Source organism: Mobula birostris, chromosome 1, assembly GCF_030028105.1.
Source record: "Mobula birostris isolate sMobBir1 chromosome 1, sMobBir1.hap1, whole genome shotgun sequence".
In the NCBI taxonomy this organism is placed as follows: Eukaryota; Metazoa; Chordata; class Chondrichthyes; order Myliobatiformes; family Myliobatidae; genus Mobula; species Mobula birostris.
The window spans coordinates 38,213,231-38,234,679 of NC_092370.1; the positions used below are offsets into that span (position 1 = coordinate 38,213,231).

The 21,449-nt window shown below is 41.4% G+C and overlaps 1 protein-coding gene across 3 annotated transcripts in view; it reads left to right on the forward strand.

Annotated features, from left to right (window-relative positions):
• The window catches only part of arfgef1 (ADP-ribosylation factor guanine nucleotide-exchange factor 1 (brefeldin A-inhibited)), a 211,943-nt gene that overhangs the window by 135,545 nt on the left and 54,949 nt on the right, over nucleotides 1-21,449 (forward strand). For all 3 annotated transcript variants that reach the window (XM_072254182.1, XM_072254192.1, XM_072254197.1), the window contains 4 exons: nucleotides 5,022-5,187; nucleotides 16,510-16,661; nucleotides 17,210-17,338; nucleotides 19,080-19,238. In XM_072254182.1, the coding sequence (XP_072110283.1) occupies nucleotides 5,022-5,187; nucleotides 16,510-16,661; nucleotides 17,210-17,338; nucleotides 19,080-19,238 (606 nt within the window). The remainder of the gene's footprint in view (nucleotides 1-5,021; nucleotides 5,188-16,509; nucleotides 16,662-17,209; nucleotides 17,339-19,079; nucleotides 19,239-21,449) is intronic.

A 21,449-nucleotide genomic window follows, 5' to 3' on the forward strand; every position in this document is an offset into this window, starting at 1 on the left:
TTTAAAAATATGCAGTCAGGCAGAATCTGCATACAGTGGTTTAATAAAAGAAAAATCTTATTTGACAAATCTATTAAACATGTAATGAAAAGGCAAGATTAGGATAACCAGTGGATATGTAGTGTATATCTGCATAAGGTTTGAGGTCATAGTATTGAAGATTGTATATTAGCATGGATAGAAGGCTGACTAACTTACAGAAAATAGGGTGAATGGTTAATTTTCATATTCACAAGCTGCATATTGTGGAATACCATTGGTGTCACTGCTGGGGCCTCAACGATTTACAAACTATTTTAATAGCTTAGGCAAATTGCAGGTACATTAACCAAGTTTGTTTTCAATGCAAACACCGAAGAATTTAAAGTTGCTGACTCTCTCCACCTCTGATCCCCCGATGAGGACAAGTTCATGGACCTCCAGTTTTCTCATCCTGAAGTCAATAATCAGCTCCTTAATTCTGTTGACATTGAAGTTGTTGTGGCAGCACTCAGCCAGATTTTCATTCTCTGTCCTATATGCTGATTCATCACCACCTTGGATCTGGGCAGTAACAGTGGAGTCATCAGCAAACTTAAATATGGCATTGGAATTGTGCTTGGCCAAGGTCATAAGTAGAGTGGGAGGGGGTGGTGCTAAAAACACAGCCTTGTGGTGCACCTGTACTGATAGAGATTGTGGAGGAGATGTTGCCAATCTGAATTGACAGGGATCTGCAAGTGAGGAAACTGAGGATCCAGTTGCAGAAGGAGGTATTGAGCTGTGGACTTGAAGCTTATTGATCAGCTTCATGGGAATAAAGTACTGAATGCCGAGCTGTAGTCAAAGAAGAGCATCCTGACATATGCATCTTTGCTATCCAGTTGCTCCAGTAATCACTGGAGAGCCTCTCAAATGACATCTGCTGTTGATGTGTTTTAACAGTGGGCAAATTGGAGTGGATCCAAGTCACTTCTCAGGCAGGCATTGATATGTTTCAACACCAACTTCTCAAAGCTCTTCATCACAGTGGTTGTAAGTGCGACTGGATGATAATCATTGAGGCAGATTACTACTTTCTTCCTAGGTGCCAGTATAATTGAAGCCTGTTTGGAGTAGGTGGATACCTCAGACAGCTGAGGTGAGAGGCTAAAGATATTGGTGAACACTCCAGCCAGTTGATCAACACAGATCTTTAGTACTCAGACAGGTACCCCATCTGGGCTGGATGCTTTCCATGAGTTCACCCTCCTGAAGATGCTCTCACATTGGCCTTAGAAACTAAAATCACAGGGTCATCAGGGCTGTGGGAGTTTGTGAAGGTACCTCCATGTTTTGATGGTGAAAGCGAGCATAAAAGGCATTGAACAACAGGAATTCTGCAGATGCTGGAAATTCAAGCAACACACATCAAAGTTGCTGGTGAACGCAGCAGGGCAGGCAGCATCTCTAGGAAGAGGAACAGTCGACGTTTCAGGCCGAGACCCTTCATCAGGACTAACTGAAGGAAGAGTGAATAAGAGATTTGAAAGTTGGAAGGGGAGGGGGAGATCCAAAATGATAGGAGAAGACAGGAAGGGGAGGGATGGAGCCAAGAGCTGGACAGCTGATTGGCAAAAGGGATACGAGAGGATCATGGGACAGGAGGTCCGGGAAGAAAGACAAGGGGGGCGGGGAACCCAGAGGATGGGCAAGGGGTATATTCAGAGGGACAGAGGGAGAAAAAGGAGAGCGAGAGAAAGAATGTGTATATAAAAATAAATAACAAATGGGGTACGAGGGGGAGGTGGGGCATTAGCGAAAGTTAGAGAAGTCGATGTTCATGCCATCAGGTTGGAGGCTACCCAGACGGAATATAAAGTGGTGTTCCTCCAACCTGAGTGTGGCTTCATCTTTACAGTAGAGGAGGCCGTGGATAGACATGTCAGAATGGGAATGGGATGTGGAATTAAAATGTGTGGCCACTGGGAGATCCTGATTTCTCTGGCGGACAGAGCGTAGGTGTTCAGCAAAGCGGTCTCCCAGTCTGCGTCGGGTCTCGCCAATATATAGAAGGCCACATCGGGAGCACCGGACGCAGTGTATCACCCCAGCCGACTCACGGGTGAAGTGTCGCCTCACCTGGAAGGACTGTCTGGTGCCCTGAATGGTGGTAAAGGAGGAAGTGTAAGGACATGTGTAGCACTTGTTCAGCTTACACTTAAGGGACCCTCCTGGCACTTTTCCGTGTAAGCGGAACAAGTGCTGCACATGCCCTTACACTTCCTCCCTTACCACCATTCAGGGCCCCAGACAGTCCTTCCAGGTGAGGCGACACTTCACCCGTGAGTCGGCTGGGGTGATACACTGCGTCCGGTGCTCCCGATGTGGCCTTCTATATATTGGCGAGACCCGACGCAGACTGGGAGATCGTTTTGCTGAACACCTACGCTCCGTACGCCAGAGAAAGCAGGATCTCCCAGTGGCCACACATTTTAATTCCACATCCCATTCCCATTCTGACATGTCTATCCACGGCCTCCTCTACTGTAAAGATGAAGCCACACTCAGGTTGGAAGAACAACACCTTATATTCCGTCTGGGTAGCCTCCAACCTGATGGCATGAACATCGACTTCTCTAACTTCCGCTAATGCCCCACCTCCCCCTCGTACCCCATCAGTTATTTATTTTTATACACACATTCTTTCTCTCGCTCTCCTTTTTCTCCCTCTGTCCCTCTGAATATACCCCTTGCCCATCCTCTGGGTTCCCCGCCCCCCTTGTCTTTCTTCCCGGACCTCCTGTCCCATGATCCTCTCATATCCCTTTTGCCAATCAGCTGTCCAGCTCTTGGCTCCATCCCTCCCCCTCCTGTCTTCTCCTATCATTTTGGATCTCCCCCTCCCCTTCCAACTTTCAAATCTCTTACTCACTCTTCCTTCAGTTAGTCCTGACGAAGGGTCTTGGCCTGAAACGTGGACTGTAACTCTTCCTAGAGATGCTGCCTGGCCTGCTGCGTTCACCAGCAACTTTGATGTGTGTTGCATAAAAGGCATTGAGCTCATCTGGGTGCAAAGCCTTGTTGTCACCTATGCTGCTTGTAGGAAGTGACAGTGTTCACGCACTGCCAGGGCTGGCAAGTATCCTGCAGTGTTTCAAGTTTGGTCCAGAATTGCCACTTCACACATGAGATGGCTTTCCAGAGATCATATCTGGACCTCTTGTATTTAATTTGATCGTCAGACCTGAATGCCATTGCTCTGGCCCTTTTGTGGATCACATTGTTCATCCAGGGCATCTGGTAAGGGAATGGTCTGAATGATTTAGTGGGGATACACTCATCTACAACTGTTTTTATAAAGTCCATTACAACAGTGATGTATTCATTCAGATCCTCTGATTCCTTGAAAATGGCCCAGTCCACCAACTTGAAGCAGTCCAGTGGCTGCTCCTCAGACTTCCGAGACCACCTCTTCGTTGTCCTTGTGTCTGGAGCCCTGCTCTTTAGCCTCTATGCATGTAGGAAGAGGAAGACAGCCAAAGATTCAGATTTACGGAAATAATGTCTAGGCATAGAACAGTAGGCATTCCTAATCATTGTGCGTGTTGAGGCCCCTGGTGCTGCAGGTGATAGTTGATAATGAATGGTCAGAAATTTCTTCAAACAAGCCTGCCTGATTGAAGTCCCAGACAATGATTTAAAAGGCATTGGAATAGGGTGTTTCTTGTTTGCTGATTGTGGCAATCAGAGCATTTAGCGGTATGTAAATTGTGGTCAGGATCACAGAGGGCAAGTCTCTTGGTAGGTAGACAGTCAACACTTAATCATTCACTGTTCCAGGTCAGGGGAACAAGGAAGTTACAAAACCACTGCATATGAGTACCACAAAGAGTTTATCATGGAACACAGGCTCCCAACTTTTACCTTCTCCAAATCAGTAGTCTGGTCTGTCCTATGTATGGAGAAACCCTTGGGTCTTACAGCTGTAGGATCTCAGTTCTCATATTTAAGGAGAGAACTTGTGCACTGGGGACAGTTCATGGAAATTTTGTGAGATTCAAGATAAAAAAAAATAGATCAATGAGTTAAATTGATCAGGTGAGATGAGAGTGACTCCCCTTAGCATTTGAACAGGTATGGCAGCAGGAGAACTTGCCTATACTAGATGTCAATTCCTGACAGCCCAGGGTTCAACTCGGGAGCAGGATGGCACGCTCATCAATTGGCTGGATATGAAGGCAGTCTCAACAATGCTCAAAAGTTAGGCATAGTCCAGAACAAAGCAGCCCACCATTAACTACCTTACCTTCTCATTAACACCATTGTTGCCACATAGTTGATGCAGTGTGTAACACTGATGAAATGCATGGCTGTTATTTGCCTAGTATTCTGCAGCAGTACCTCTTGAGCTATAATATATACCAACAGAAAAGTTGAGGGTAGCAGATATGTAGAAGAAACAACATCACTAAAATCCTCTCCAAGTCACACATCATTCCAACTTGGAAGTACAAACGTTTGTAGATCACCACTCCTTCATTATGAATGGAATTTAGAAGAGAGGTAGGTGATCATTTGCAATCTTCCCCTTTTGGAAGAAATCTAGAATCGGAGATAGAGCTTCCAAATAAGGAGATGAGGAAGACATTTTTGAATTCTCTCCCCATAGACTGAATCATCAAGTATTTTCAAGGTAGAGATAAATAGATTCTAGACTGTAGAGAATTGAAGCTTACTGGGAACAAGGAGAAAATTGAAGCTGAGATCACAGTCAGATCTGCCTTAATAGTATAGTGGAGTAGGACCAGGGCACCACATTGTCTATTCCTGAATATTTTTGCAATGTTTTTATATGGTCTGTGTCAGAAATCAGTTGATAACAACGCTTACTAGAATGTAAGCCATGGATACTCCTGTCCACGATAACGCAATGCTATACATTTGATCTATCGAGAACTGTGCCTAGAAATAAGGCAACTGAAGCAGTTTATTAATAAATTTCATATCTGAGATAAGGAGTTCTGCAACTGTTTAGATGTAATTTTATTTATTTGTAAAAGGTGAAGAATAAAATGACGAAAGATCAATATATTAAGATGAATAGAGGAATTAATGACAGCAAAGATCTACCAGAAGAATATTTATCAGCCATCTATGATGAAATAGCAGGAAAGAAAATTTCAATGAAAGAAACGAAGGAGCTAACAATCAAATCCTCCAAACAGAGTAAGTTAAATGATGAATTTTCCTGTAAATTATATACTGTAACTATAATGAATGTGGCTTTCTCAAGGAAGTTTCTTACCAAATAATTGTTTTTTTAGTTCATTACGCCAATTTATTTTTCTAACTTTCATGTTCCCTATAAATAGGTCAAGTTGCCCCTAGCTAGATCTTTGTTTGGTTTGACAATGTATATTGCTTACTAAGATCTCAGACTCACCTGGTTTCCAGTATCAGGGTACTGTGAAAATGTAAAACAGATTCTTATATGTTACAGAGACTGTCTCCATCTATAACATTGGATGGAGTCTCTACTCACCTAGTTTGTCTGTCTCAGGGAAATGCAAACAGTCAAGGCTCTGCAATCTTGAGAGAATTATAAAAAGCAAGAAAAAGTCTCATTTGGTCTTCAGCATTCCAAAAGGTGTCCAGGCCTGCAGCAAAAGTTGTATTTGGTCCATTAACTCTGGGTATTGGTCCAACAAGCCTTCAGTCAGATATTTCAATGTACCATTTTATGAATTTGCCTTTGAACTAGCTATTAAACAAGTGAGCTCTGTTGCTGAGTGAATTGTGAACAATCTCGGTTAATTTTGACAACACCATAAGATATTACAGCCTCCTGGGTGCAGGATAAGACAAAACTGCACCAAAAAAAATGACAAAATGGCTTATTATCAAATTGTTCAAAAGAATACTGTACAGATGCACATTCCTTTATCCAAAATTCTGAAATCCAAAAAGCTCCAAAAATGGAAGTTCTTTTCACCAACAGCTGACGTCACTCGGGTGTGACGCGGTAGCACTAGCTGAGGCCGCCAGACGTCAGTTGTGGCTCAGCGCTCGTACTGGTTACACGTGCATTTACTGTTCACTGATATTTTTTGTTCACTGTTGACTTTGTGTTTAATTTCACTGTGAAAATGTCAAAAAGAGTTGCAGAAACCCCTATGAGTAACAATGAGAAAAAGAGAAGGAAGCATCTATCATTATCAATAACGCAGGAAGTGGAGTTATTGCAGAAGCTTGATCATGGTGTGTCTGTGCGGCGTCTTAGTGAAGAAAATAGTGTCAGAACTACCACTGTATATGATTTAAATAAACAAAGACAAGTTACTGAAGTTTTATAGTGACAGTGACGTTCTGTATTTATTCCAATAAGTCATTTACCATGTGTTTGATTTGGTTCATTTGAAGCTGTATATTTTTATGTTTTATTGAATGTTTTTGTTGGAAATATAATTTTTTTTGTCATTATTCCCTAAACAATACAGTATAACAACTATTTACATAGCATTTACGTTGTATTAGGTATTATAAATAATCTAGAGATGATTTAAAGTACACAGGAGGATGTGCATAGGTTTGATGTGTCGCCGGGTCCTAAAGTCCACCGCACTGAGGCAGGTTAAATAAGGGACTTGAGCATACGTGTTTTTTGGTATCGGTTGGGCGGGGGGGGGGGGGTTCTGAAATCCGAAAAATTCTGGGTTCCGAAATGCAACTGGCCCCAAGGATTTCGGATAAGGGATTGTGGACTATTCTCACTGTTAAGCTTAACATATTAACTTATAGTGAGAATTATTTTAAAGATGAGCAAAATAAGTGCTATCTTGTGAATCTAGATGTCTCAGCCAAAATCTTTCAATTAGGAAGTTGACTTTCACTTGGTTTTCAATTTTTTTATTAAAAAAAAATAGCTTGTTATATGTACATCAAAACATCCAGTAAAATACATCACTTGCATCAATGACGAACACAGTCCAAGGATTTTTCTTCTGGCACAAACATAGATACCAAACTCACTAACCCTAACCCTTGGAAGGTGGACAGAACTGGAGCACCTAGAGAAAACTCACGTGGATACAGACTAAACATACAGGCTCCTTACAGACAGCAGTATGAATTGAATTGAACTGAACCCTAATTGATATTTGCTGGCACTGTAGCCTTGTGCTAACCACTACGCTAAGATGCCGCCCAGTTGCATGGTAATGTTAAAAACTTTTGATCCAAAGTAAACATATTTAAATCAAATTTACACATTAAAAAAAAATCAAATTTCAACATGAAAGGTTTTGTAGCTATACATTTAATGGGGTCAAAAGTAAATGGATCTATTGTGATTTCAGACCTGCAAGCATTAACAGAAATATACATGAACTTCATTTTTCAAAGGAAATCATATGGCTGATTTGACACTTTCCAATATTCTATAAAAAGACTTTCATTTATCTTGTTTCCATAACTGATTTTCCCTGGCAGACAGCTTTTCCAACTCTCGAAAAGTTGATGTTCTCTTTTGTTTATTAGACACAAGAGTTTTGACATCTGTTTTATATATATATATATATATATTCTAATGCAATTGTTAATTTCAATTTTGAAAGCGGATCAAGTCACTAAGCCTTATATCTAAAAGTTACCTTTGTACAGACTGGTATACCTCAGCCCTAATTCCCACAATGTACTTTCAACAGGGTCTGGAAGGAAAATTTATAAATTGGGGGTCTGTTTCAGGAACTTCTCTTTTGTTTACGTACGGAATGTTGAAATTTCACTCATGGACATTGCTAGTTTTGAAGTTATGACTATGCACAACAAAATTTAAGGATGTGTTTCTGCATTGACAAAGTATTCCCTTAAGTACAGAAGTGAGGGAAACAATCAAAGAATCTTTGATTGGAACACTTTCAACATTTTGCATCACATAGCTCCCAAGGAGACATTGGATTACATAGAAGGAGGGTGAGATTTTAAAAGAAGAGAGAGGTGGCAATTCGCCCATCTTGCACACCACAGTACCCAAGAAGGCATTGGATTGTGCATAATTAGGCACTCAGCAAGATCCAATAAAAAGAAGTTAGGGTTAAGCAGAGAGACTATTGTGTGAGTGGGTTAGTGTTAACGTGCAGAGTTGAGACTTTGTCTTATTAAAGCTTCGATGAGTAAAGGCGCAGAATGTAGGCAGATTTTTTTCATTTTTTCTTTCTTTCTCCCCTCCCCTCTCCCTCCTCCCCTCTCCCCTCCTCCCCTCTCCCCTCCTCCCCTCTCCCTCCTCCCCTCTCCCCTCCTCCCCTCTCCCCTCCTCCCCTCTCCCCTCCTCCCCTCTCCCCTCCTCCCCTCTCCCCTCCTCCCCTCTCCCCTCCTCCCCTCTCCCCTCCCCCTCCTCCCCTTCCTTTCCTTTCCTTCTTCACATTTAGAATGGTAGGGATGCAATGCAGAGTTATGGAATGCTCCTCTTGCAGGATATGGGAAGGGGAGGAGACCTTCGGTGTCCCTGATGACTAGACATGCAAAAAGTGTATCTAGCTGCATCTTCTAACAGGCCATGTTTAGGAATTGGAGCTGGAACTGGATGAACATACGGGAGGCTGAGGGGTTGATAAGACAGGACATACAGGGTGGTACTTACACCCGGTGTTCCCTCTAAGGTGTGCGTGTGTGCGCAGACACACATCTTTTGCTACTAGCACACAATGGAATTTAAACTGCACATAAAAGGTTGTCACTCTCTGCCTCACTGGCATGTTAAGTATATTTCATTAATGTACACAATCATAATCAAAATATCGTCACAAGAAGTTGATAAGCAGTGAATACAAAATAGCTCTAGAGATGTTAAATGATGTCTGCAGGACCGGCTGCACAGTGCAAGACTCTGCAAAGGAGTGACTTAATGTCAATTGATGCACTTCATTTTGCGCAAGGCAAAATTAACAAGATAAGAAAGCAGGTTCTGGGAGACAGTGTGTCCTGGAGTGAGAAAGTTAAAGTTTTGCTAAGCTTGACAAAAATGTGACAGTAGGTACAAATTCTCTGTTGACCTTCATAAACCTTCTCTGTGTTCATTTAGAAGAGGATGAAGTACAAGAATGATTTTGATTTTTCCTTCCTTGCAGATTGTGATTTTGATTTTGGCAAAGACCAAGTCAGTGCCTTGTGTGGAAAATATTCAGATTTTCTTTCTGAAAATATTGTCGTTGTAAGCTACCAAAATGGTGCCACGTACGGCAGCCATGTTGTGAGCTCCATTCCAACTGTACAGTATACTATTAATTTCTGCCATTCCCTTAACATTTCTTGTTCAAGTAGCTGATAGTCACATCAGATATGATAGACTGACTCTTCTGAACATCGGGAAGATGGCATTTACCCACTATGTGTCCCCTTTTCTACACTGGGAACCCCTGCTTTCACGATCAATGGGAAGTTCAGCTACTATACTGCTGCTACCTCAGAAGCGGCGTCGAAGATGAGTGAGGAGGGCTGGTATCCTGGTGAGGTTGAGGTGGCATGCTAATCAGCCGCTGTTCCCTCGCATACACCTGGCTAACGTTCAGTTTCTGCAGTAAGTTGTGCGAACTGAGAGCCAGGTTTTCCTACCAGCGGGAAACAAAGGAATGTAACGTACGTTTTGTGCTTTGTGGAGACCTGGTTGATGGAAGAGATACCAGATTACGCCATCGAGCCCTCTGGGTTCTCCCTGTTCTGGAAGGACCCGTCAGAAAACCTCTCTGGGAAGAGTAAAGGAGGTGGGGTATGCTTCATGGCCAATAATGCCTGGTGCAACCTCCGGAATGTGCCTGCCCTCAAATCAGTTTGTTCCCCGGATCTGGAGTAGCTGGTGCTGCTGTGTAGACCTTTCTGGCTGCCTGGGGAGTTCACGGCTATTATTATCACAGCTGTGTATATTCTGCCGTAGGCTGATACTGACCTGGCTCTCAAGGAAATATACGAGACCATCAGCACCCTGGAAACTGCACACCCGGAGGCTGCCTTCATTGTTGCCAGTGACTTTAATAGAGCATCGCTGGCAAAGTCTCTCTGAAGTTTTGCCAACACATCCAGGTGAGTACATGGGGAGATAGTATACTCGACAACTGCTACTCTCCCTTCCACAATGCTTAGAAAGTCCTCCTTCACCCCTTTCCCTTCATTTGGAAAATCAGATCACTCCTCCATTTTGTTGCAGCCAAAGTACAGGCAGAAGCTGAACAAGAGGCGGCCATTGTTAAAACTGTCCACTGCAGGTCCGACCAATCGTCCTCCATGCTACAGGACTGCTTTGATGTCAACTGGAATTTCTTCCATGATGAGGATGTCTCCAGGTTCACAGACAGGGTCACAACTTTTATCCGGAAGTGCTTTGAGAATGTTGTCCCCCAGAAATCGGTCAGGGTCTATCCAAACCAGAAATCCTGGATGAGCAGTTCCATGCAAGCAGCACTTACTGCGCGACACAGAGCTTACGTTGCCGGTAATCAGCAGCGGCTAAAGAAATACAGCTATGATCTATGCAAAGTCATCCAGGCTACGAAACAACAATACAGGGACAAGATCCAGACACAATTTTCCACCAACAACACACGCAGCTTATGGCAAGGTCTGCACACCACTGCAGACTTCAAAGCTAAACTCAGTAGAGTTTCCAACATCACTGCCTCTCTCCCAGACGAGCTAAATCTTTTTTACGCTCGATTTCATGTTGCCAACACTGAGCCGCTGAGGAGACCTACAGCTGATGTGACCTGTAGCTTGGTCGTCTCTGAGGCCGAAGTACACAGGTGTTTCCAATGACTGGACAGTCGCAAAGCTGTGGGACCAGACGGTATCCCAGGGTGTGTACTCAGGATGTTCATGGCACAACTGGTAGGTGTGTTTACAGACATTTTTAATTTCTCCCTCTCCCAGCATAGAGTGCCCTTCTGGTTCAAAGCATCCACCATTGTTTCTGTACTTAAAAAGACCAAGGTAACATGTCTGAACAACTGGTGTCTTGTCACACTCACCTCAATAATAAGCAAGTGCTTTGAGAGGCTAATCAAGGACTACATCTGCAGCTTGCTACCACCCACACTGGACCCCCCACAATTCGCCTACCAACACATCCAATCAACAGATGACGCAATAGCCATGGCTCTACACACCATCCTTATACATCTGGAGAAGAAGGATGCTTATGTGAGAATACTGTTCTTGGACTACAGTTCAGCATTCAACACCATAATTCCCTCCTGGCTTGACAAGGAGCTCAGAGACCTCTGCCTTCACCCTGCCTTGTGTAGCTGGATCCTGGACTTCCTGTCAGATCGCCGACAGGTAGTAAGAGTGGGCTCCCTCACCTCTGTCTCTCTGACATCAACACAGGTGACTCGCAGGGCTGTGCCCTAAGCCTCCTCTACTCTCTGTATACCCATGACTGTGTCGTCAGCCACAGTTCCAATCTGATAATTAAATTTGCTGACGACACTGCACTGATTGGCGGAATCTCAAATAATAAAGAGGAAGCCTACGGAGAGGAAGTCATCACCCTGATGCAGTGGTGTCAAGAACACAACCTCTCCCTCAACGTCGCAAAATCAAAGGAGCTGGTTGTGGACTACAGGAGGAATGGAGACAGGCTAGCCCCTATTGACATCAATGGATCTGAGGTTGAGAGGGTGAGCAGCTTTAAGTTCCTTGGCATAAACATCACTGAGGATCTCACATGGTCTGTACGTACCAGCTGTGTGGTGAAAAAGGCAAGGCGTAAGGGAATTGTGCTTCCCTGAATCGCAGGGCTCCGCAGAGAGGTGCGGACGGCCAGTGCATTTGTAGACGTGAACTTCCCATTATTTAGGATATTTACAAAGGTGTGTAAATAAGGACCCGAAGGATCGTTGGGGACCCAAGTCACCCTAACCACAAACTGTTCCAGCTGCTACCATCCGGGAAACAGTACCACAGCCTAAAAGCCAGGACCAACAGGCTCCGGAACAGCTTCATCCCCCAGGCCATAAGACTGCTTAACTCATGCTGACACAATTGTATTTCTATGTTATATTGACGATCCTGTTGTACATATTATTTATTATAAATTACTATAAATTGAGCATTGCAGATTTAGACGAAGATGTAACGTAAAGATTTTTACTCGTGCATATGAAAGATGTAAATAATCCAATTTACTGTACAAGAAAAAATTAAATCCAAACTGATTTTCTGAAATGGTGACATTTGCACTTCAAAATGAAGAGTTTTGTCTCCTTACAAAGTTGGTGGACATGGGCAGAACCTTTCTTGCATCTAGTGCTGCCTGTAATAGAGGTTTTAGCGTAATGAATCAAATCAAAATCAAACTGAGAAACCATTGAGTGTGATTTGGACACACTAATGAGAATTCAAAGCTCTCTGTTGGAAGAAGGATTTATTAGTTTTGACAGAATTTACAATGAGTGGGTAAATGCCATAGAGAGGAGAGAGAAAAAATGACTAAGCAACTTAATTATTTTCTTCTTCAACTTTGTCTCTTGTATAATTAAGCTACAAAATCTGTACTGTATGCAATTTCCAAACAAAATACCTATCTGGATATTTTGTCAGCTAGCTTTGTAATTTTATAAGTTTTGTTTGACCACTTCAAGCCTCTTTAATAACGTGAAATGATTGATATTATTACATGCTGTCGTATAGTATATGACAAATAAGTCTCATTGATGTGTAATATTTTATTTATTTTAAACAATGAAGAACATTTATTATCCTTAGAATTAGATTTACTTCCAGTGCGCACATGTTGTTGTCACTGCGCAAAAAAATTGCACTGGTCATTACAAATTAGGGAGAACACCCAAGGTGCAAGACACAGGTAACCGTCAAGAGGTTAAAAGGCAGCCAGTGCAGAGTTCCACTGTGGTCCTTCCCCTCAACAAAAGGTATACTGCTTTGGATACTGTTGGGAATGATAATCTAGCAGAGGAAAGTCACACTGGTAGGATCTCTGGCTCCGTGGCTCAAAAGAGAAGGAGGGAGAAGAGGCAAACTGTGGTGATAGGCAATATGTTGGTTCGGGCAACAGAAAGGAGGTTCTATGCACAAGAGCGAGATTCCCGGATGGTGTATTGCCTCCCAGGTGCCAGGGTCAGGACATCTCAGATCAAGTCCACAGCATTCTTAAGTGGGAGAATGAGCAACCAGAGGTCATGGTCCACATCAGTACCAGTGACATGGGTAGGAGGGGTGACGAGATCCTGCAAAGTGCATTCAGGGAGGTGGATGCTAAGTTAAAGGATAGGATCTCCAGGTTGTGATCTGAGGGTTGCTACCTGTGCTACGTGCCAGTAAGGCCAGAGATCATACAGTTTAACAGGTAGCTAAGGAGGTGGTGCAGGAGGGAGGACTTAAGATTTTTGGATCACTGGGCTCCCTTCCAGGGAAAGTGAGACCTGTATAGAAGGGACAGTTTGCACCTGAATTGGAGGAGGACTAATATCCTAGCATGTCGACTGTACCTCTTCCTAGAGCTACTGCCTGGCCTGCTGCGTTCACCAGCAACTTTGAGTTGTGATCCTAGCAGGAAGGTTTGCTTGTGCTGCACAATTGGGGGGTGGGGTTAAATGAGTTGAAGGGGGTTGGGAACCTGAGCGCCAGAACAGTTGGTGGATTAGTTGTGGAGAAAGATGTTGTTAAGTCTACATATAAAGTCAAGAATCTAAAGGTTGAGCATGGTGGGACTAATGTTCTGAGCTATGAATATTTTAATGCAAGGAGGAAAGGCAGATGAGCTTACGGCATGGATCAGCAGGTGGAATTGTGGAATTGTGGAATTGTGACATTGTATCCATTAGTGAGACTTTGTTGTAGGCGGAGTAGGACTGGCAGCTCAGTGTTCTGGGGCTCCATTGTTTTGGATATGATAGAGTGGGAGAGATTAAAGGTAGGGTAGTAGGTGGCATTACTAGTCAGGGAAAACGTCATGGTGGTGCTCAATCAGGACAAATTGGAAAGCTTGGCTAGTGAGGCATTATGGGTAGAACTGAGGAATAAGAAAGTATAACCACATTATTGGAGTTTTATTATAGACCAGCCAACAGTTCATGGGATTTAGAGGAGCAAATATGTAGAGAGATCGCAGTCTGTTGCAAGAAACATAAGGTTGTGATAATAGCAACACACATAAAAGTTGCTGGTGAATGCAGCAGGCCAGGCAGCATCTCTAGGAAGAGGTGACTGCACCTCTTCCTAGAGATGCTGCCTGGCCTGCTGCGTTCACCAGCAACTTTTATGTGTGTTGCTTGAATTTCCAGCATCTGCAGAATTCCTGTTGTTTAGGTTGTGATAATAGGCGATTTTAACTTTCCACATACAGACCGGGATTCCCATACTGTAAAATGGCTGGTTGAGAAAGAGTTTGTTAAATGTGTTCGGGAAAGTTTCCTTAATCAATACATAGAAGTCTCAGCTAGGGAGAATGTACAATACTAGAATGTACAATCTACTATTAGGGAATGAGACAGGGCAGGTAACAGAACTCTATATAGGGAACCAATTTGCATCCGGTGATCATAATAACATTAGCTTCAGAGTAATTTTGCAACAGGATAATGGATTGAGGTTCTAAATTGAAGAAAGGCTAGTTTTGATGGTATCAGAAAGCTGGCAAATGTGGAATGGTGCAGGTTGTTTTCTGGCAATGGTGTACGTGATAAGTGAGAGGCCTTCAGAAGTGAAATTTTGAGAGTACAGAGTTTGTATGATCCCGTCAGAGTAAAAAGTAAGGAGAACAGATTTAGGGAACCTTGGTTTAAAAGAGATATTGAGGCTCTGATTAAGAAAAAGAAGGAGGCGCATAGCAGGCAGAAGCAGGCAGGAACAAATGAGATACTTGAGTGTAAGAAATGCAGGAGAACAATTAAGGAAATCGGAAGAGCTAAATGCAAGCATGAGATTTTTCTAGCAGACAAGGTAAAGGAGAATTCTAAGATCTACAGATATATTAAGAGCAAAAGGATAGCAAGGGACAAAACTGGTCCTCTGGAAGATCAGAGTGATAGCACTGGATAACAATTTTTTCCAAAGTGTTGCTTCTTCAGAATGTTGTTTTTCTTTAGATAGACCACTTGAAGCTGAACACGTATAATTTCGGTCTACTTGTATTATGTAGGAATTTGGAAAAACAAAAAATTTAACTTTTATTGAATGTAATGTGTTTACTTGCATAACATTGCTGATGCTTTGCAATAGTTCAAGTGAGTTAAAAATATTTTGTTGATGATTTTTGTTTGTGAGCTCTATACAGATTACAGCGAAGGAGGTGTTTGCTCTCTTGAGGCAAATTACAGTGTATAAATCCCCAGGGTCTGACAAGGTGTTCCCTTGGACCCAGTGGGAGACTAGTGCAGAAATTGCAGGGGCCCTAGGAGGAATATTTAAAACATCCTTAGCCATGGGTGGAGGATAGCTAATGTTCAAGAAAAGCTCTAAGAATAAGCCAGAAAATTGTAGGCTGGTGAGCCTGACATCAGTAATGGGAAAGTTATTAGAAGGTATTCTAAGAGACTGAATATATAAAAGTTTGGATAGGCAGGGACTGCTTAAGGATAGTCAACGGCCTGGATGATAATGTTGCAAACTGAATCAGCAAATTTGTGGATAACAGCAAGATTGTGAGTGTAGTGTATAGCAAGGAAGTTTATCAAAGCTTGCAGTAGTATCTGGGCCAGCTGGAGAAATGGGCTGAAAAATGGCAGATGGTATTTAGTGCAGACAAGTGTGTGGTGTTATACTTTGGCAGAACCAACCAAGATAAGTCTTACAGGAAGAGCAGTAGAGCACTGAGGAATGTGGAAGAACAAAGGGATCTGGGAATATGGGTCCATAATTCATTGAAAGTGACATTACTGGTTGGTGTATTTAATGTTTTTAATATTCAAAATAAAATTGGAGGCACTAGGTTATCTGTTTAATAGACACGTGCAGCTAAATGTTTGTGGCATTATATATTTTGTGGAATTCTTTGCAAGCAAGCATGGAACATTTTGTACCATCATAACCCTGTTTTCAATTTTTCTTTTTTTTTATGTTAACAGATTAGTCATCTATGGAAAGAGAGGTAGTTAATGTTCTACTAAAAGGTCCTTAATTCATTGTTGCTTTCTCTACTAAACATTTTTAGCAGTGGCAGTGGTAACATTCCTGCTTCTGGAGTGCTGAAATTGAAAGGTAGATTTGAAAGATATTTGAATGTTACACACATTTTTATTTTTGAATTAAAGTACAAGCAGATGAAACAAATATTCTATATTTAAGTAACTAGAAAACATAACAGTGATGACTAGTGAAGTTCAATAGCTTTTAAGGTTCGGCTACTGTTACGACCTGCTTCAGGTTGGTATTTGTGATTGAAGTTATTTTGTTTAATTATTTTGTTTTGTTTAAAGAATAAAGTACTTTGTTTTTATTTTTTATATTATTCAAAAAATACTTCCATTTCAAAAAATAGCATTTTTTCAAAGAAACCAGTTGCGTACTTGTTCCATTAATGTTTTATTTCGATGTTTGCAGATGTAGCTAGTGAAAAGCAAAGAAGACTTTTATATAATTTGGAGATGGAACAAATGGCTAAAACTGCTAAGGCTCTCATGGAGGCTGTTAGCCATGTACAGGCGCCTTTCACTAGTGCTACGCATCTGGATCATGTTAGGCCAATGTTTAAAGTAAGTTATTTACTGGCACATGTATTTTGATATTGTGATAAGTTCAACGTTATATGAATTATTTCTCTTCCTTCAATGTTCTTTCAGTCACTTATCGTTTTTTTCTTCCCCCATCCTTTCTTACCAGAGTTTTAGAACTGGCCATTTCTGTCTGACATCATTTCGTCTTGGCTTTTCATTTTCTATTTGTATAGCTCAGCCATTAGTGCATTACACTGACAAATAAGCATAATCTCATCCTAATTGCTATTCCCTACTACATTAAACCATTTGATGTCACCATGTTGAGATAATCCTTCAATTCATCCCTCTCCTCCTCCTCTGCTACTGAAAGCTAACATTTTATCCCTTTTCTAATTGTGATGAAGTATCCTGGACCTGAAACTGTTCACTGTTTTTCTTTTCAAAGATTCTGTTATTTATCAAAAATTTTAGTTATATTGCGAAACGGGTGCTGAGATAGTTATGTTTTAAAAGCAGTGCATTTGCTTGCTGGCTACAGACTTCTTTTGTTAAAGATCTTTAAAAGGTTTTGTTTTGTTTTGTAGCTGGCTTGGACACCATTTTTGGCAGCTTTCAGTGTGGGTTTACAAGACTGTGATGATACCGAGGTTGCCTTTCTTTGCCTGGAGGGCATACGCTGTGCCATCCGTACAGCTTGTATTTTCAATATTCAGGTAATGAAAGCTGTTTTGTATAAATCTGATGTAATTTATAAGTATGGCAGTTTTGTCATTGGGCAAGTAATCAGGATGCCTGAACTAATAATGTACAGACAATATTGAATCCCATCTCAACAGTTTGGAAAAGTAAAAACTGAAGCTAATAATTAAAGTGACCATAAAACTAATGGATTTGTGCAAAAATCTGTGAAAGCCACTTATGTCTTATAGAAGGTAAAACCTGAAATAGTAATGCATAGCATTGCAGTTTACTGAACTGCTCTCTGAGATGACCCTCATGCCACTTGCTACAAAGGCAATGGGGATGGGCAAATTATATAGGCTTTGCCAGTGGTGTCTATATTCTTTTTAAAACATTTATGGTACTTTCCAAGTCACGAAGAATTTGTATTGAATTGGATGCAAAAGCTTTTATATATCATGATATTGCTGTTGGGCCATATTTCGAGTCGCAGAGTATTACAGCTTAGAAACAGATCATCGAAAGGGTTTGGCCCATAACCCTGAAAGCCCATTCCCTCTATGTACCTATCCAAATGCCTCTTAAATGTTGTAATCGTACTCACCTCAATCACTTCCTCTAGCAGCTCATTCTGGGTACTCACCACCTGCTGTATAAAGAACTTATCTCTCAGGTCTCTTAAATCCCTCTCCTCATCCCTTGTATCTGTGCGCTCTAGTTTTGGACTCCCCAACCCTGGGAAATAGACCATGACTGTACACCTTATCCAAAGCCCTCATAATTTTATAAACTTTCATGAAGTCACGCATCATTTACCTGCACTCCAGAGAATAAAGATCCAGTGCGGCCAACCTCTCTCTCTAATTCAGGCCCTCTAGTTCTGGTAGCGTCCTCGTGAATCTCTGCTCTATCCTGTCTTTCTTATAACGAGATACCCAAAACTGTGCACAATACTCCCAAGTGTGGCCTCAAGAATGACTTGCATAATTGCAACATTATGTCCCTACTCCTAAACTCGATGCCCTGATAAATGAAGCTAAAAACCTTCTTCATTATACTGTCTACTTAACATGGCTGCTTTCAGAAAACTATGACATTTTGCTCTCAGGTCAATCCGTTCCATACACTGCCATTCTCTGTACAAGTTTTACCATGGCATGACTGGCCAAATGCAGTACCTCACTTATCTTAGTTGAAATCTGTTTGCCGTTGCTCAGTCCATCTCCCCAACTGATCTAGATCTCTCTGCAAATCATTGTAATCTGCTTCACTATCAATGTCTAATTTAGCATCAAATAGCAAACTTGCTGATTGTGCCATATGCATTCCTATATAAATCATTTATATAATAATGAATAACAGAGGTCTCAGTTCTGACGCCTGGGGCATTCCACTAGTCACAGGCCTCCAGTTGGAATCAGCATTTTTTTAAATTACCTCTTTCAGTAGTGTTCGTAACAGATTTTGTTTAATGTTTTTAGTTTTTAAATCCTTTTAATTTTTAAAAATTTAAATATTTCCATATGCTTAAAAACTTTGTAACTGAGGTAATAAAAATAATGAACAGTCTCGGCCGGAAACATTGACTGTTCATTCCTTTCCATAGATGCTGCCTGACCTGCTGAGCTCCTCCAGCATTTTGAGTGTGTTGCTTTGGATTTCTAGCATCTGCAGACATTGTCATGTTATTGATACCACATAGTAATGTTTAAAACACATTTTATATATTTTATACTAAAATTAATATTTTGATTACAATTATTTTGTTAACAGCTTGAAAGAGATGCCTACGTGCAGGCCCTTGCACGATTTACTTTATTAACAGCAAGTTCTGGTATCACTGAAATGAAACAAAAAAACATTGATACTATCAAAACTCTCATCACTGTGGCTCACACAGATGGCAACTATCTTGGGACCTCCTGGCATGAGGTACAGGATCTTTTTGATCATCTTATTCATTATGAGCATAATCACTGTTCTCTGAAAGACTGCGTAGAGATGTGAAGTAAAATTTTCTTAGAATTGTTAAACTTTAGTCATGATATTTACTGAATAATGTGGCCTTTTTAAATGAACCGTGGAAAACATTTTGTATCAAAAATTGGTTCTTCAATGTTTCCAAAGCTTGAAGTGTTACTGCTGTCTAACTACTGTGAGGAGTAATAAATTCAGCTGTTATCATGTACTCCTTCAATGGTTAAGGGCCTATAATTAACCATTAACATTCCTCCAAATGTGTATTATCTGATTATGTTAAAGTTATGACAAGTACCTTAGACCAAAATTCTGATTCATGTCATTTGTTAAGCTGCTTAAAACTTCAAAAAAGCAAACTGAACGCAATGCATGTTATATTGTATTCTTTCTTGCATAATCTATCTCATACAAGGAATTATGGAATATAGGTCCATTAATTCCTTGAAAGTGGCGTCGCAGGTAGGTAAGCTCATAAACGAAGCTTTTGGCACATTGGCCTTCAGAAGTCAAAGTATTGAGTACAGGAGTTGGGATCTTATGTTGAAGTTGTACAAGACATTTCTGAGGTTTAATTCGAAGTATTAAGTGCAGTTTTGGTCACCTATCAACAGAAAAATTATCAATACAATTGAAGGAGTACTGAGGAAATTTACAAGGATATTGCCAGGACTTGAGGACCTGAGGTATAAGGGAAGGTTAGGACTTCATTTCTTGGAACGTTCAAGATTGAGGGGAGATTTGATAGAGGTATACAAAATTATGAGGGGTATAATTAGGGTAAATGCCAGCTTTTTCCACTGAGGTTGGGTGAAATGACTACAAGAGGTCATGGGTTAAGGGTGAAAGGTGAGATGTTTAAGGGAACATGAGAGAAAATCTTTTCAATCAAAAAGTGGTGAGAGTGAGGAACGAGCTGCCAGTGGAAGTGGTGGATGCAGATTCGATATCAAATTTGTGAAATTTGTATGGGTACATGAGTGTGGGGTGTGGAGGGATGTGATCCAGGTGCAGGTCGATGAGACTAGGCACATTAATCATTTGACATGGACTAGATGGGCTGAAGGGCCTATTTCTGTGCTGCAGTGTTCTGTGACTATCTAGCATATGTACAGTATCACATCAGAGTTAAGGGCTACGAAACTCATTAAGCAAAATCAGTGTATAATCTAAATTGGCATTGTTGTGAATTAGTTTGTAGTTCATTCACTCATGCAAGGAATTTTCATAACCCTATCTCCTGATCAGCTCTGATCACAGTTCTATCTTCTTTACCATAGCATTGGAGAGGAATAGGAACAGACAAGTTAGGAAAGTGTTTACTTGGATTAAGGGGAAATATGAAGCTATCAGGCAGTAAATTGGAATCATTAATTGGGAACGGATGTTCTCAGGGAAGTGTATGGCAGAAATGTGGCAAATGTTCAGGGAATATTTGTGTGGCATTCTGCATAGCTACGTTCGAATGAGACAGGGAAAGGATGGTAGGGTACACGAACCATGGTGTACAAAGGCTGTTGAAAATCTAGTTAAGAAAAGAAAAGTTTACGAAAGGTTCAAAAAAAACTAGGTAATGATAGAGATCTAGAAGATTATAAGGCTAGCAGGAAGGAGCTTAAGAATGAAATTAGGAGAGTCAGAAGGGACCATGAAAAGGCCTTGACGAGTAGGATTAAGGAAAACCCCAAGGTATTCTACAGCTATGTGAAGAGCAAAAGGATAAGATGTGAGAGAATAGGACCAGACAAATATGACAGTGAAAAAGTGTGTATGGAACTGGAGGAGATTGTGGAGGTACTTAATGAATACTTTGCTTCAGTATTCACTACGGAAAAGGATCTTGGCTTTTGTAGGGATGACTTACAGTGGATTGAAAAGCTTGAGCATACAGACATTAAGAAAGAGGATGTGCTGAGGCTTTGGGAAAGCATCAAGTTGGGTAAGTCTCTGGGACCGGATTGTGGGAGGCGAGGGAGGAGATTGCTGAGCCTCTGGCAATGATCTTTGCGTTATCAATGGGGATGGGAGAGGTTCCAGAGGATTGGAGGGTTGCAGATGTTCTCTTATTCAAGAAAGGAAGTAGAGATACCCCAGGAGATTATAGACGAGTGAGTCTTACTTCAGTGGTTGGTAAGTTGATGGAAAAGATCCAGAGAGGCAGTATTT